The sequence below is a fragment of the Antennarius striatus genome, chromosome 17 (assembly GCF_040054535.1).
Source record: "Antennarius striatus isolate MH-2024 chromosome 17, ASM4005453v1, whole genome shotgun sequence".
NCBI classification, from domain to species: Eukaryota; Metazoa; Chordata; class Actinopteri; order Lophiiformes; family Antennariidae; genus Antennarius; species Antennarius striatus.
Genome location: NC_090792.1, coordinates 9,521,573 through 9,535,297, shown reverse-complemented (window position 1 = coordinate 9,535,297; position 13,725 = coordinate 9,521,573). Strand labels below are relative to the sequence as shown.

Genomic DNA, 13,725 nt, shown 5'->3' with positions numbered 1-13,725 from the left:
GTCATCTGCTGTATTACTCAGTGTGCTGACCTGTTGTTGTCCACATAACGGATAAGCATTGGGTAAAAGGCGTACAAGTCCCTGCAGAGTACAGCAAACTCATCCAGAATGAGTAGCTCTGCCTCCTGGGTGTCTCCCTTGTTGTCTGCCTTCAAAAGCTCTTCCTCAGCAACCACCTTCACCGTCTTCTTCTTCAACTTCTCCAGCGTAGGCAGGAAGTGGCTCTTCAGGAGGTCTGCACGAGCCTTACCGATGATGGGCTGTACGTACACTAAACAGAAAATTTCACTCAGTACAGATCAGCAAGCATTTAAAATGTTTCACTGCACCAGAAAATCATATCATTCCTATATTTTTTTCTGTAGAATCATCTTTATTCAAATTTAATGATAGGTTTTAACAGTATTTACTCTTTCTCATTAACATTTATGCAATTAATTAACTGATAGCATTAGCACTAATAGCATTCATGCAAAATACAGTATACATTTAAACATGCGTGAACCCTCCCCATACAGATATTTAACCACCTTCTATCTGTATTACCTTTTCCCACACTTCTATTGACTGTTTAAAGTACTTTTGTGTGTCACGAAAGTGCGCTGCGTTCCGAGACTCACGGAACGTAGTGCACTTCCGGATGCCGTCATCCAATAGAATGCGCGTAGTGTATCATGTGACTACTAAAAATCCACGATGAGGTGAAGTCGCGCGTGTTGATGCACGAATGCGTGAGGGATTACTGTATGCTGAACTGCCTGTATAGGTTGACACTGGATTGGTAATCCTGCTAGTCCTACTTTATATTTCATACTGGACTCCTGTGAAATGCTGTTAGGCTTTAATTTTGAAAATAAAAACATACAATGAATTCAGCAATGATTAAACTTGAAACTTAAAGTGACTTAAAACTGGTGTGGACTCAGGATTATCATATGATTTTATCCCTGCACACCTACCTGCAATCCGCTTCATCCAGGAAGCTTCATCTATGCCCAGGTTGTTGTTGAGGATCTTCAGGATGTTGCCAAGAATGAGGCTGAGGTGCTCAGAGGTGACAGTGGTGCAGCAGATGCTGCCCCCAATGGCTTGCTGGTTCTCAGGACCCCTCTCCCACCAGTAGGACAGGTAGTTGCACAGCATGGGCAGCACCACCTCAATAACATGAGGCATCTCTGTGTACCGGGCTCCAGACTCAGACATGTCATTGATGTCCTTCATCAGGCCATCCAGCCGTGGCATCCCAGGACACATCTCCTCAACTGAATCCGGTATTCCCAACACTGAAAATATCGCAGGATTTTCGAAACTACAGTTTTAAATATGATGTGAAAGGTAGTGGTGTTTTTCAAACTAAAAAGACTTTAAGAACAGCAGGTGTGCTTGCAAAAGTGTTGACAGATATGAATTTATTTGAAGCAGGTAGTCCTTAACACATGAACACAATCAGTTCCAACAGTTTGTCCATAAGCTGAATTGTTTGTCGTTATTTATCAAACTTCAATCTATAATCACTATTTGAGGTCATTTAAATACCATTACTACTCTACATACGAAAGTGCTAGTCCTCAAGACTTACCAGAAACAATTACAGAAGATATAAAACTCCTAAAGACTGCATTAACAAAATGTAACTTTATATTTAAATCTCTGCTGAATGAATTCTATCCTGGGGGATGTAGAGGCTAAGCCAAGATTTCCGCTACTGAGGTATTCCTCCGCACTTGTGTGAATAACACGCTGATGTGCTTCCTGGTAATCATAAGTCTGACGTCCTTTTTTATGCTTGATAACTCTGTTTTATTTCCATACATTTCTCAGTTAACTCGACACATAGTTAACATCAAATAGAAAAATATTAAGAGTTCAGAGGTCAGTGGTAATGCTTCCAGGCAGAAACCTTGCACATAATTGACATAAAGAATTTTTTTTGTTTGTGAAAAGTGGCTCCCTCAACTCCACTTAGTTCAATTAAATTATTTTATTAACTATCAAGATAGCCCAACATTACTGTTTGACTTCAGATTATCTGAATACGCGGGGGAAAAAACTCTGATGGGACTGATCATCAGTTTCTGCCTATGGAATGTGTGAAAACTGACTGTAGTGCTGACATAATTTAAATCAATCTACTTCTGTTAATCAAGTCTTTCATTTTTGAACAAATACATGTGACTCACTGGTTCGTTCTCGTGCGCTCCTGGTATTAAAGACAGAGAAAGGGTTATATGTGTTGAGTAGAGGCTCCAGGAAGGCTACAGGCATTGCTCCAGCTAGAGTGGCCAGACACTGGCCAAGAGCTGGTAGTTGTCTGGAGGACAGAGAGAGGATGAGACCTGCTGAAAGCTGCATTGAATAGCACAGGGTTTAAAACAAGTAACCAGTTTGGATGTTTACCTTTCTACATAGATGTTTTTCCCAGTGCCAAGTGCGTAGAGACTGGTCAGGATGCGGTAGCAGGACACTTGAACATCCTCCACTGGGAAAAAAAAAAGATTGGCGTAATAGTAAGTCTAAAGAAATGCCAATGTCTTTCAGGCTGAATCTTGCAACACAGGGCTTTAAGCTAAATTCTAACGTATTCATCGAGACACTGTTACCATGCAACTTTACAAAATATACATATGTGGATAAAATTGCTGGTGCCCCTCGATTAATGAAAGAAAAAGCAACAATGTTCACGGAAATAATTTGAATCTGACAAAAAATGTACTAAAAATTATCCAATAAAGTAATACATTGGTTTGCAAGTGTGGTTCAACTGAATTATTTAAAATAAATAAACTCATGAAACAGGCCTGGGAAAAAATGTTGGTATCTGTAGAAAAGACAGAAAATATTACAAAATATTGTTTAGTTAGTTTCAAGTTATTTTCAGTGACTGTTGAGGGCTTTTCTTGCATTAACCAAAGAGTACCAACAATGCTGTTCACGTGAGTATACAGTAACATGTTAGGACACTACCTGACAAGCATCAGTACAGCGCCTGGCTTAGTAGAATTTTGACCTAATATTTTGGCATTCCGTGATGCCATAATATAAAGATCATATCCCTGTATTTACATTAAAGTTAACACTTTGCTCCAGCTCTTTATCAGCCTTTAACACACATTTGATCATTATTAATTTGCCATCAGGACTCACAAAGCAGGTCGACTCCAAAGTGGTGCTGAGTGATGTGTTCAAACAAAGCGGTTAAAATAGGGAGGAGTGCTACAGTGGTGTAGTTGATATTCTGCGACACCCCTTTCATCTGGGACCGCGAGTGAGTAAACTTCCCTAGTTTCAGATTCTCAAATGTTTTCTCCAGGTCTTCTGCGGCGTTCTCGAAAAACGTCCTGAGGCCCACCCTCACCAGCTCAGAGCCGGACTTCATCACCGTCCTGTTGAAGTAACACACGGTGTGAGAAATCACTGACGCTAAATGAGGGGCTACCCAAGGGCAGAAGTGTACTAAACCACAGGATACCGTTTGGCATGCAAAGACCACAGTGCATATGCACGTCAGGACAACCTCACTATGAAATTACTGACTGTGAAGGTTTTAGTCAAGAAATATGAGACATCAGTATGAGCCTGACGTCCCATACACAAAGCATCAATGATTCATTAAATGAAAAGGTGTATATGTAAATCCAACGTGAGCTTGCCAGTGTTGGAGCTCTGACATATTGTATGACATTGTGAAATAGAACAATGTATTAATATGATTAGTCTGCCCATCTCCAGCATTTCACAGTTCATAACGCTGCCAAATGAATTTCCCATTTTTAAGCCTTCTGTGTCCCAGTAGGAAGGAGAAATGAAAGAGTCTGTGGGCACCAGCTGTAGCTCCTCACTACAGACCAGACATGATAATACATTGTAGATTGAGCCTTATGATGTGTGAGCTGCATTAACAAAGAGTACGTTAGAGTACAAAGAACACTACAGGCCCTGGGCAACATGTGGTGTGTGAAAATTGTTTTGCTTATTTGAAATGCCAGAGGATACTCTGTATCTTTTAATGTCAGCACCTCCCATAAGACATTATGGGAATAAATGTTTTAAAAGAAAATGCTCAGGTTTCTCTAGACAAGTCCGTTCTTGCTTTCAATAGGAATATGTAATTGGTTTCTTACAGAATTATTCCCTCACAGGAAATCTTGACCAAGGGCAGACGGCCCCATCCATGTTATCAACTAAATGAAAATAAACTTGACCTAAAAATATATAAACAAAAAACGTGAACGCATATCTTTTAGGTCACCCAACGAATGTGAAAAATTTCAATGATTTCTGTCCAGTGGTTTTTGAGCACATGTTTACATACCATAGACATTAAATATATAAGCACCATTTATACACCCTAACCCATCAGTCATTCCGACTGTTTACATTTACTTGTCTCATTTAACAGCCAGCTGTAGCTTACCTGACCCTACAGAGGTTAAGCGGTAACAGAAAATGAATGACTAAACATTTTCCCTTCAAGGTGGAATCCTAATGGTGCCAAATTCCCTGCGAGTCTTGATGCCTAATTTCTACACACCTGGTGTCCAGTGTGTGTGCCAGGATATGCAGACAGCTGACAATGGTGGTAGAGTCACTCCCTACAAGACAGTAAAAGAGCCATTACCATGACATAAGCACACCTGTCATTCATGTTTAAGGGCCTTTCATGAGCCTCTCTTTAGAATTCAGTTCTTGAGTTTGTACATGCTATAACTTACAGTCCCTGGTTGAAAAGGTTAATTACAGGTTAATTACTAAGACACATTTAGTTTATGAATTTCTGATGCATGTGGGACATCCACTGTGGTTGAAGGACTGAGGGTTAAATTAATGCAGCTTTTCTATCAACTGAACTATCAAAGTTAGAAAACCTAAATAACCAATCACTATATCAGTAGAAGGGGTGAACGTTCTTGTTCTTAGGGATACTTGCACACTAGCTTTTATACCGAAGACATGATAAGACGACTGATATCTTGCTTGTACAGTATATATGAAGCTATAGTCCATATATGATAGCTTAGCTTAGCACAAACACTGGAAGCCAGTAGCTTGGCTCTAAGCAAAGGTAGCTAAAGAAGCCTACCAGCGCCTGTAAATTAATATGTTTGACACACATGCACAGTGGCCATTCAGTCGTAATCAGCTTACCAAAGAGAGAAATCCTATGTCTGACAAGAGCTGCCAGTTTACAAAAGAGGCTGGAGGTGTGATGGACAGACACAGCAAGGAAATCAGACAATCACAACGAAATTAATTATTTCAGAAAGAATTAAGAAAGTTGCATGAGTTAAAGATTTTTAGTAAAGAATGGTGACTTATTTTCATGCGATAATGCTTCATGTAAATGACACTGTTGTCATTGTGTACCTGGTCACCATCTCCTTCTCCTTGTTGGACGCATAACCGCTGCTACTCAGGTTCTTGTTGGGGGAGGACAGGAAATAAAGCGAGTGGTTCTTGAAGTACTGGTCAATAAGAGGAAGGAGAACCTGAAGCAGGACACAAATAATGATATGATCAGATAATCTGAACATAAACTTAACTAAAAATGAATCCGTTCACGTAAAATGTTTGTCTTTTATTGCATCATTACTTTGGCAAAAAACTTGATTTCCTGTTCATGAGGGGATCTGTCTGTTTTGCCACTGGCAGCCATGGCCTCTGGAATAAAATCATACAAAACAAGTTTAATATTAAGTAGTTTAGTGTCTCAACTCAGGTCTATGTGATATTAGCATACCCAAGTGAGCGATGAACTCCTGAGCTGAGTCAACATACTTCAGGAGCTTCTTGAGGAACTTGTAAGCAAACCTCTTCTCCATGGAGGATGAATCATGCTCCAAGTCCTTCAAACCTCTGCGATACAATACAACTGTATCAGACCACCAGGTTCTCTTTGAATAACGTTCTGAAAGACATTGACCTAATACAGGTTGCATCCAGAACCTTGTGATGCTGTAGCCGTTGACCTGCAGGAAGCGGAAAAGGTCCTGGGCCTTCTCCCGATCGCGGGCTTTCTCCTTGGCTGTCAGTGTGTCATAGGGCACCAACAGAGGGTGCGTTCCCCCACCTTGCAACACAGACGACCTAGTGTTAGCTAAAAGACAATCAGTCAAGCTTTCTGTCGAGCTTTCTGATATATTGTTTCTTCCTGTTTGTTTTTCAGATATCTCTGTGGAATATGTGTTGCATATGACTGAGCAAATCACCTCTGCTTCCAAGATCACTCTTTTTCTTCCTGGCCCAGATGTTATGGTAATTTTCAGCCACCACCTCCACCATCCCCTAAGAATACAATAAAACATTAGATCTCATTTAGAAGCTTCACATTACTCATTCACATTTTCATATTTAATTCACACTGACAAAATATCTGACTTTTAAAAAAACTTGCCACTCACCTGCAGCTCTCTGGACAGAACCACGTTGCTCATGTCAATCGGAATTGGATTGAAGCCGTTTGCCTGAACATGTTAAAAACATTTACAGTGACTCACACTGTGTTTTTGTTTTAAATACGTTTCATAAACCAAGCTAACGAAATAGATTTGTGATGTCAGTGCTTGTCTTCATCACAATCACTGCACCGTACCTGTGAAGCCTGAGAGATCTTTCGCATTTTCTCAGTCTCCCTTAGCTGAGACATGCTTTCTCCATCTTTGGTCCTGTCAATACTCCAACCCATCGCCAACATGCTCTTCAGGGACTCTCTGATTGGCCATCTGTAAATATCTTTTTCCTGAAGCACAGAAATAAAAATTGGGACTAAGCCTAAAAGCTTCAAACTTTCAGTCTTTTAGTCTTGATCATCTTTACATCCTGTACCTTCTCTGTTAGGGCTTTGTATGTCCTGAGCTGAGGGTGAATCTTGGCCTTCTCATCAACACAATCTCCATATTTCCATCCCAGCAGCACCTGAGGGATGAGTACAGAGAAATGTGCAATGTGAAAGCAATCCTCATTGCCTTCAGAATCACTTAAGGATTCTATTTGCTATTTGGAAGACTGGGTAAGATATTAAGCATGCATAACACATTAAGGGGTCATTGTACATTGAGTTCCTGCCATCCTCAGCACTTTGTAATTGTTTTTGACAGATGCAACAATGCAGGCTAAGCAGTTGGCACAAAAGAGAACAAGGGCTTTCTAAAATGGAGACTTTCAAAATTACTGGCAGCAATCCCAGAGTATCCCTTTTCATAATAAGAGAAGAATGGATCGTCAAAAGAAATAGTTCTGTGGTACCAGAAAAAGAACAAGATAAAGATATTAAATTGAACCATATTTTTTAATTCTGAAAAGGCTGGAGAGAATCATGATGATTTGGGAGGGTTACAGTTTTTCAAGGACATAGAAGTGTCCACTGTTTTTTCTGACACCTGTGACTGGTTCTGAACAGTAACTGTGGTACTGAACACCTGTTTGATTGGTAATAGCTCTCATGTTTGGCTCTTACCTTTTCTGCTGACCATTTCTCATGGGAATGCTCTGCATATTTGTTGGCAAAGTGCTCTAGCTTCTCTGGAAGAGCAATACTTGAAAAACAATGTGACAGTTAACATGTGTGTATACAGTACATGCATGTACCTGAAATCAGGTATAATGCATACATGTACAGGTATGATATAATAAGTGAAACAGATGCAACATTTCTCTTTTAAATCTGTCTTTAACTTACTTAGAAGTACTGATGGGCTTGGGGTCAAAGTTGCCCTGAGCATCAACAGAAACAAGTTTCTCCAACGTGATGCTAATGGAGGCATCAACATAGTCTGGCGGCAATGCTCCGGCTAGGGCACTGAGGCATGGCATGGCCATCTTGAATAGGTCCTGGTCATATTTCTGCGTGATAAAAGAGGAAAAGCTGCAGACTAAATTCAAAACTTAGTGCTTAATATTGCCTTAAAGCAACAGACATAACAAACTAAATGCGTTAGTTTAATTGTTCAGTTAAGGTGTATTGAGCTTTAGAAGAAAGCTGATGTAAAATAAAACAAAGCCACCATAGTTTCACTGAATCAGTGCAGGGGCAAGCAGAAGAGAATCCAATGAAGAATTATCCTAAAAGCTGGATAACCAGCATGCTCAGGGCTTCAGATCAATGAAGGCTGTCGAGATATTGATGTTTTTACGCCGGCTTTTTGCGTTGCCTTCTTTCATGAGGGTGCATTAAGTGAGCTGAACTGAGTTTGGCCGTCTGAATCAAGTACAGGCTTCAGTGAGATCACTCACATAAACTCAGAATTAAAGATTTAGATGAGTTTTGTTTTACTCTAATCACTTTGTAGAATATCTGTAGTCTTACATTTTCTAATACTTTTTGGGGGGCTTGCACCAGATCATTAAGGACTATTACTTAGGTAATGATGAAACTACTGTGAAATCACAAAAGAAAAAAAAGCTTGTGCAACATAAGAGCAACCCCCTTACCCTCTGTGACAGAGACTCAAATACACCCCAGAAGATTTTCTTGGTGAGCAGTAGTTCATCTTCGGATGCTGTGCCGTAGCTCCCCCAGCCAGACGGGAGACAATAGTACTTCCAGTTCTGCTCATAGTGGTTGGTTAGTAGCTGGATGATAAACATGAAGAAAAGTAGATTAATAAATGTGCAACTTAATCAACAAGCAGACAGAAAGGCATGCAGCCTGTGCACGAAGTCACAGCATAACAACACTGGGTCAAAGAGGTATAGCAAACTAAACCTCATAGAAAATCCGATCTTCCACACAAAGTCAAATGAAATCCACACGTTTCTGAAAGTATACAATAAGTATGTCCAACATTTTAGAGCAGTCACTCTTTATTACACCCTGAGTTTTCTCTCAGATGTATGAAGGGAAGCAGCATGTATTCACACAAACCAATACTTCATCCACTCATGCTGCTAACCACTTCTTGCACATCAGCTAATTGTGTGTGAGAGAGAAGCAGGTGAGCCCAGCATATCTAAGCTGAGCCATCAAATCAAATGTTGGAAATAGATATCATGTGCTTCACCACAGAGCTGAAAATCCTTTAATATTTCATATTAAAGCTGTAACAAAATTATTGGCACCCTCAGAGGCATCTTGCAGTAATCAGTCAGCAAGGGCACATCAAAGACGAGGCGGCGCAGGAGCTGCTGCAGCATAGAGGGACGGAGGTGCCTGCAGAATAAGGTAAGAAAGATAACAGTGCTTCTGCCATGGGCAGCCCCAAATCACAACATCATCAGACTATAAGCGTATTTGTTTCAGTGATCTAGAGAGGCATTTTGGGAAGACAGGCTAGAACTATTAAGTTAAGTTAACTGCACTAACTGATTTTTTTTTTCTAGTAATGTGAGCTAAGTAAATTAAATAAAAATTTAAAAAATGTTTGTACTTTCTACTGAAGAATTTTACTTCTTACTTGCAGACAGCTAGTAGGCACTCCTCTATAGCATCTCTCTGGGCCTTGGTGAGCGAACGGCCCTTAGAGAGGCGGTAGATGGTGTGCAGAGTGGAGTCGATGAGGGTGGCATAGTGCTCAGTGCCAGCAAACAGAGGGGCACAGCGGGTGAGGAGGGGTAGCAAGGCTGAGCCGATGTAGCGGTTCATGGCCAGGGCCGTCTCCGTGGTACAAAGACCCTCCTTTACAGAGAAAGAGCCCCAAGTTACCTCGTGACAGATTGATTCATTTAGTACGAGGAAATGTCACTTCAAAAAGGGGGAAAAAATGAGTTTTATATGCCGGCATTTTTGTTGCTGCAGTATTTTAGTGAAATGCTTATGAAGTTTTAGGTGATCAAATGCAAAGTCTGTAAATATTGAATGAATACTGAGTCAAGCCACTACTTTCAGGACTCTGGGTGACTCCAGTTGAAATTTTTATTGACAATTATCCCCGGCCTCTGCTTGGAGGATAAAACCCTTGCTTTCAAATAAGCAATTATATTTCATGAACTCATTTTCAATGGAGCGGTCAAAATGAATCGATACTTATGTTCATTTCAATAATGATGAGAAGATAACAAACGCTGCTGGCCGAGAAGACATGAAAGAAACTTTGCAGGTGTAATCGTGGCTCCCCTTGCTGTCTTATCGACATGAACATTTTAAACACTCGTAAAAACTTTGCAGCACAAACAGTTGACTTCGATTCAGCTGAGGTGCTCAAAGTTTTGAATAAAAGTCCTGATTCATTTGAGTCAAAAACAGAACATGCAATAAATTGACTTTATGGCTGAGGACACTGTCATTGTAATGATTTTGTCCAGGTACTTAAATTACATTATTTTTATTGTTAATTGAGGTCAAACAACAATTATATTAATTATCTGTATTAGAATAACTACAACAAAGGTTCCACCAGGAGCTCCACATTATTATAAAGGGTGCTCAGCATTATTGACAAGAAAATTGTTGACGAAGTTCATGTAACAGTGGCTGGCCATTCAGTACTTCATTACTGTCAGTTTTAGCTACCGTATCCAGAGAGGTAGCAGCTCGCAGGTCAGGAAGGAAGCCCACTTCCAGAAGGTGAAGCAGAAAGCTCTGGTCCTCTATGCCATAAACCCTGTCCAAAAACAGCACCATAGGGGCTTTGTGATCTGGACAGAAACTGGCTGACATATCTGGCTCAGTCACCGACCCGTCTAAGAGAGAGTGAGACAAGGAATGGAAGGCATGTCATGTAGAGTAAACTATGCTGGTCTGATTCCATCAAATATCAAGACAAATATCAGGTCATAAAGTCTTTTTTAAGTAGGAGGGAAGGCACAGTTCGCTGTCTTCATTCTTAGCTTGCTGACAAAACCTGAGGCAGAGCTCAGCCACTTAAGTGGCACGTCTTGTCATGATTATGTTGATCAATCAATAAGAGCAGGACAGCTTGCTATTGAAATGATCAGGCTTACTCAGAGATATGAGAGTGTGCATTAAAGCACTGAGCTGATTAAACAGGCATGAGCAGTGAAATGAAATCAATAACCTTCCGCCACGCTCTCAAAGTGCAAACTTTGTATTTTAGTGTGCTCAACATGGTGCAGACCGGTACCTTTGTTACTTATGGGCATTTTTAGCGGAATGCTAATAATGCCTACAAGGTCCTCAGTGGGAACTAGAGAGCGTAGGATGGCACGAATACGCAATGCTTCACCTTTGCCTTTGTTGATGAGCTGAAGAAGAGAAAATGCCATTGAGACAAGAGAAAATCTGTCCAAGGAACACACCACATGAAATTACAGTTTTAAAACACATACATGCATCTCTGGGGCACAACGTCCTAACAGATCAATGAGCGCAGAGTAAAAGGACATGATGGCATTGCCCATGTGTACCACCTCCTCCTCATCATCACCGTCAGCAGATCTAACAGCGGGGAAAGTGCAGAAGGAAACAGAAAACAGGACAAAAAACAGAGAAATTATGTAAAGGCACAGAGGATAACAAACTAATTTCAAGGTTAAGCCCTCAGATTGGTTTGATAAGCTTTGCTGTTTTTGTAAGGCCTACACATCAGAGCTGACTCCATGAACAGAGCCCGGCAGGTCCAAAGCTGGTGTCTCGGAGATCTTGATAGCTTCCTTCATGGCTGCCAGCAGGCCGTTTCCTCCCTCTCCCCTCAGGGCAGGTCCAAAACACTCCGGGCGACGAATGAGCAGCTTGACCACAACGCTGGAGTTCTCCTCCACACTCTCACCTGGGACACAAGTATAAAACTGTACAGTACAACCAAGAACAGATTTACTTTGCAGCATGTACACACACTGTAACTCTAACAGAAACATTATCTCCACGGTAAGCCTCTGGTATCTACTTTCAAAGTGCCTGAATAAAGGACTTCCAAACATTATTGGAGGATTGCTTTTGTTTTCTACCCTTTTAGATAGAGTTAAGGAAAGAGAAAGACAGAGCGAGTGTTGAAAAGAAAGCCCACAGTCCAGATGGTAACCACTGTCCTACCGTTAACAAACACAGCGAATCTCAAGAAGGAAAGGTAGCGCTCCCCCTCTATGGGGTTCCAGCCGATGTCCGGATAACCTTTGGCGAGGAGCATCGGACAGCTCTGGAGGCCGCAGCCTGCTAGGTAGGTCACCACCTATAAGTATAGCGAATAAACAAACAGTTATGATACACAGATCACTACACATCCAGCCCTGCTGTATAAAACCTAGATGATGACAAATACTTCATTATGTGTTCTTCAGTGAAAATGTGTTTACGTCAAGCAGAAACATACTGACTAAATAAATACAGACTGAACCAACCTTGTCCAAGTCGGGTTCTTCCAACGCAAGAGCCAGGCCATTGTTATCCATCACGGAGGAGGCAGCCACATCAAGAGGAGTGGAGCCTCTCATAGCTGGTGAAGCTGAAATACAAAATACGCTCATTCAGTCAATCTTTGACTTGTGTCATACACACATATCAATAAGTCTGCCTTTGGACTTCAAGGTCCACTCCTTCTAGTTACTAAGATTCTTTAAACAGAAAGTTTCCTCCACCTGTCGATTCTAATTCACAGCATACAAACACGTCATCTGTACCTGAGGCTATATCTTACATATTTTTAAAAGAATTTAAAAAAAGGTGTAGAAGGTTTGTTAGAGATTTATATTTATTTGGAGTATCCTGTCAAAACGTGTGTAGGTGAGCAATTTCTAAATGTGCTTGTGTGTATTTTTGCATGTCTGGGCACGTCTGTGTGTGCATCCAGAAGAGACACCCCAGCAGGATGCTTTTTAACAACGGGGCACTGCCCTGTTCTAACAGAATGATAGATGAGTCAGTAGCTTCTCAGAATTTATCTACACACATGAATTGGCATGAGGTGCGAGGCTAGTATGTGAATTTCATGGAACAAAGGTGTTGCATAAAGGTGTGCCCACCAAGTCCCACACTGCTGTTCTCCAGAAGGTAGCTGAGGTGGTCGAACATGGCTTTCTGGTTCTGACGGCTGATTCGGCAGAAGTAGCACAGGAAGCGACAGCAGCTGGCCACCATCTTGGGGAAAGCAATTTCCTGTGGAAACAAACAGTTACTAAAAGGGTAATTGTGGTTACATTTTAAATCCAGACAGATGTGATCTTAAAATAATTTCAGCCCACAGTTCTCACATTTACAAATATACTGTGGACTAGCCATGCATTGCTAACTAATTAAACCCCATGAAACACAACACTAATGTGACACTAAGTGGTCCTGGAGAGTTGATACCCTTTTCTGGTGTGATGAGTTTATTGACTTGTTACCAGAAATGACCTAATTAACATCCAGATGGAGCCTGTTCTGGCTTCCCTCACTCCCAGACTCTGGGGATGAAGACTACCTACTGAAGGTAGTCAGTAGTTAGTCTACTGAGACCACTTTATCTATGTATCCTCAGCCCGTGACCATGACTGTCGCACACACAGTCTATGTGTAAATGCAACAATGACACGAAACTTTCTGCTATAATCTTTTCTAAAACTCTGCAAAACTCTGTTGATGTCTGTTTAAGGACAGAAGACTTGAAAAGTATAAACCTGGGACTTGTCTCCTCCAAGCACATTGACCATGACCTCCATGACAGTCTCATGCATGCCCAGTATTCTCATTAAGTTAGGGTGTTGGTAGAACACTTTGTTGTTCATGATGTCTCTGAAATGGAAGAATGACACAACGGAAACATCATTCAAAACTACCCCATTGAATTTAAAATATGTGTCTTGTAGCATAAAACTAGCACTCTCATAAACATGGCACATTGTTTAACTACCAAAATG

At 41.0% G+C, this 13,725-nt stretch overlaps 1 protein-coding gene across 1 annotated transcript in view; it reads right to left on the bottom strand.

The window, feature by feature from the left end:
• The window catches only part of LOC137611239 (ryanodine receptor 3-like), a 101,992-nt gene that overhangs the window by 20,213 nt on the left and 68,054 nt on the right, over positions 1-13,725 (bottom strand). Inside the window, exons 40-67 of the mRNA XM_068339330.1 lie at positions 13,486-13,600; positions 12,850-12,982; positions 12,229-12,332; positions 11,924-12,059; positions 11,474-11,660; positions 11,221-11,329; positions 11,016-11,136; positions 10,445-10,614; positions 9,390-9,610; positions 9,055-9,145; positions 8,428-8,568; positions 7,676-7,839; positions 7,454-7,532; positions 6,823-6,912; positions 6,590-6,736; positions 6,399-6,461; positions 6,207-6,282; positions 5,944-6,067; positions 5,738-5,853; positions 5,591-5,658; positions 5,365-5,486; positions 5,146-5,195; positions 4,532-4,592; positions 3,145-3,383; positions 2,398-2,479; positions 2,181-2,311; positions 960-1,283; positions 31-271 (exon numbers count right to left, since the gene is read on the bottom strand). Of these exons, the coding sequence (XP_068195431.1) occupies positions 31-271; positions 960-1,283; positions 2,181-2,311; positions 2,398-2,479; positions 3,145-3,383; positions 4,532-4,592; positions 5,146-5,195; positions 5,365-5,486; positions 5,591-5,658; positions 5,738-5,853; positions 5,944-6,067; positions 6,207-6,282; positions 6,399-6,461; positions 6,590-6,736; positions 6,823-6,912; positions 7,454-7,532; positions 7,676-7,839; positions 8,428-8,568; positions 9,055-9,145; positions 9,390-9,610; positions 10,445-10,614; positions 11,016-11,136; positions 11,221-11,329; positions 11,474-11,660; positions 11,924-12,059; positions 12,229-12,332; positions 12,850-12,982; positions 13,486-13,600 (3,705 nt within the window). The remainder of the gene's footprint in view (positions 1-30; positions 272-959; positions 1,284-2,180; positions 2,312-2,397; positions 2,480-3,144; positions 3,384-4,531; positions 4,593-5,145; positions 5,196-5,364; positions 5,487-5,590; positions 5,659-5,737; positions 5,854-5,943; positions 6,068-6,206; positions 6,283-6,398; positions 6,462-6,589; positions 6,737-6,822; positions 6,913-7,453; positions 7,533-7,675; positions 7,840-8,427; positions 8,569-9,054; positions 9,146-9,389; positions 9,611-10,444; positions 10,615-11,015; positions 11,137-11,220; positions 11,330-11,473; positions 11,661-11,923; positions 12,060-12,228; positions 12,333-12,849; positions 12,983-13,485; positions 13,601-13,725) is intronic.